This window comes from Perkinsus marinus, assembly GCF_000006405.1.
Source record: "Perkinsus marinus ATCC 50983 genomic scaffold scf_1104296955110, whole genome shotgun sequence".
Lineage (NCBI taxonomy): Eukaryota > Perkinsozoa > Perkinsida > Perkinsidae > Perkinsus > Perkinsus marinus.
The window spans coordinates 149-1,620 of NW_003207909.1; the positions used below are offsets into that span (position 1 = coordinate 149).

General features: G+C 47.7%; 2 protein-coding genes across 2 annotated transcripts; both read left to right on the top strand.

Annotated features, from left to right (window-relative positions):
• Positions 1-217: 217 nt before the first annotated feature.
• On the top strand, positions 218-673 carry Pmar_PMAR013519 (hypothetical protein; the record flags this gene model as incomplete). Its single annotated transcript, XM_002775972.1, has 2 exons — positions 218-449; positions 493-673. The coding sequence occupies one exon, from the start codon at positions 218-220 to the stop codon at positions 371-373; it is 156 nt and encodes a 51-aa protein (XP_002776018.1). The 3' UTR covers positions 374-449; positions 493-673.
• A 165-nt stretch (positions 674-838) lies between these two features.
• Pmar_PMAR013520 (hypothetical protein) lies at positions 839-1,282 on the top strand (the record flags this gene model as incomplete). The annotated part of the gene is made up of 1 exon (XM_002775973.1): positions 839-1,282. One exon carries the CDS (start codon positions 839-841, stop codon positions 1,280-1,282), a length of 444 nt encoding a protein of 147 aa, XP_002776019.1.
• Between the last annotated feature and the right edge of the window lie 190 nt (positions 1,283-1,472).

The window sequence follows — 1,472 nt, forward strand, 5'->3', positions numbered from 1 at the left end:
GTGACAACATCCGCGCACGAGATCTACCCGATGACCATCGAAATGGACACAGCCGCACAATGCTCCGGGTACACCAGTTATCACAGTTTTACTGGAATGTTCCTAGCCTACTGCGCGACTAGCATTACAAAACATCACAAAATGATACGGTTAGAGGTTACTGCACCAAGCCTTTCCGAAGAGCCGCTTTAATGTAACAGATCCCTTTGCCACAAATATGAGATCAGTCTCTCCGCTGGCACGCTCGAACGAAGCGCACAACGATAAGTACAGGTGCTCTATTTCGGGATTCCGACACGATAAGCTGGGCCTCCTGCAGCTCTCGGTCCAATATCTTAAGAATGGCATGAGTGACCGCAAAGACATGGTATGAAGGCTTTCCCGCAACTGGTTTGAGCTGCACCTCAGCTTGTATAGGCTCGATGTGCCAAAAGCTTCACGTCATTCTGGTAGGTCAACACGGTTTCCAGATTCAGAAGCACGTTGATGTAGGTGTTCTCGACATAGTATTTCAGTAGGCGCCGTCTGCTTCTTCATGAGGTCAACTAGCTCCTCTAGTGCATTCTGTTATCCACGGCTAATCGCTGCGATTGTACTGGATAACGAGGAACGCCGTGTTCCGAACGCGCTCGGAGTGGCTCGCATTCCTCAAAACGATCTCAGTTCTTCCATCGACGAGATTTGTTGATTTTTATCACTGCCGACGGCAATCTGCCGCATGCTCAACAGAAATGGGGTCTGATCTCGTCAGTCTTTTTTGCAACTCCCCTCTACCCATAATCGTCACCGCTCCTTGAGTCACCTCCATTCGTCATCGGAGACATCTGAGCAAATTATAATGATCATATCTTCTATCGTGTGGATCCAACTGTTGGCCTATGGTGTACCACTGGTTCAAGCAGGTTCCTATATGGAGACCTACCAGAAGTACGATGGGTTTAATGAAGAGGGGATTTACTGCATCATGACCGTTAAGGAATTGACACAGGCGCGTTTGGTGGCCGATATTGAATTGAGTAATGGCGATTATGATGACACATGTAATGACGTCGACTTCGACTACGAGATCTCTACATCCGGAACCACTAATCGCACTACTGCTCTGCGGGAATCCTATAAGCTCCAGGCCAGTTCGTTGGGTGTTGCTGATGACGACTGCCTCCAGGACCTCGCTAGTGACATGAATATGGGTAGTCACTGTCGCTTCAATGCCTACCCGAAAAACGGTCATATGATCTTCGAGGCTTGCAATAGCAGATTCGACCTGTCTCCGAAAAGCTAACTCTCCAAGTTACTTGTGATGATGATCTCTCGAGGCTTCACGAATCTGTTGTAGCTGTCGCTTAGCATTTTATATCACTCGACACTTATCAGACGAGGATTCATGATCCATACCGCTTACATCCTCCCTTCGTATACTCATAACTCGACTTCTCGTGAAGTAGTAATGGACTTGTCGGATTACAAGATAT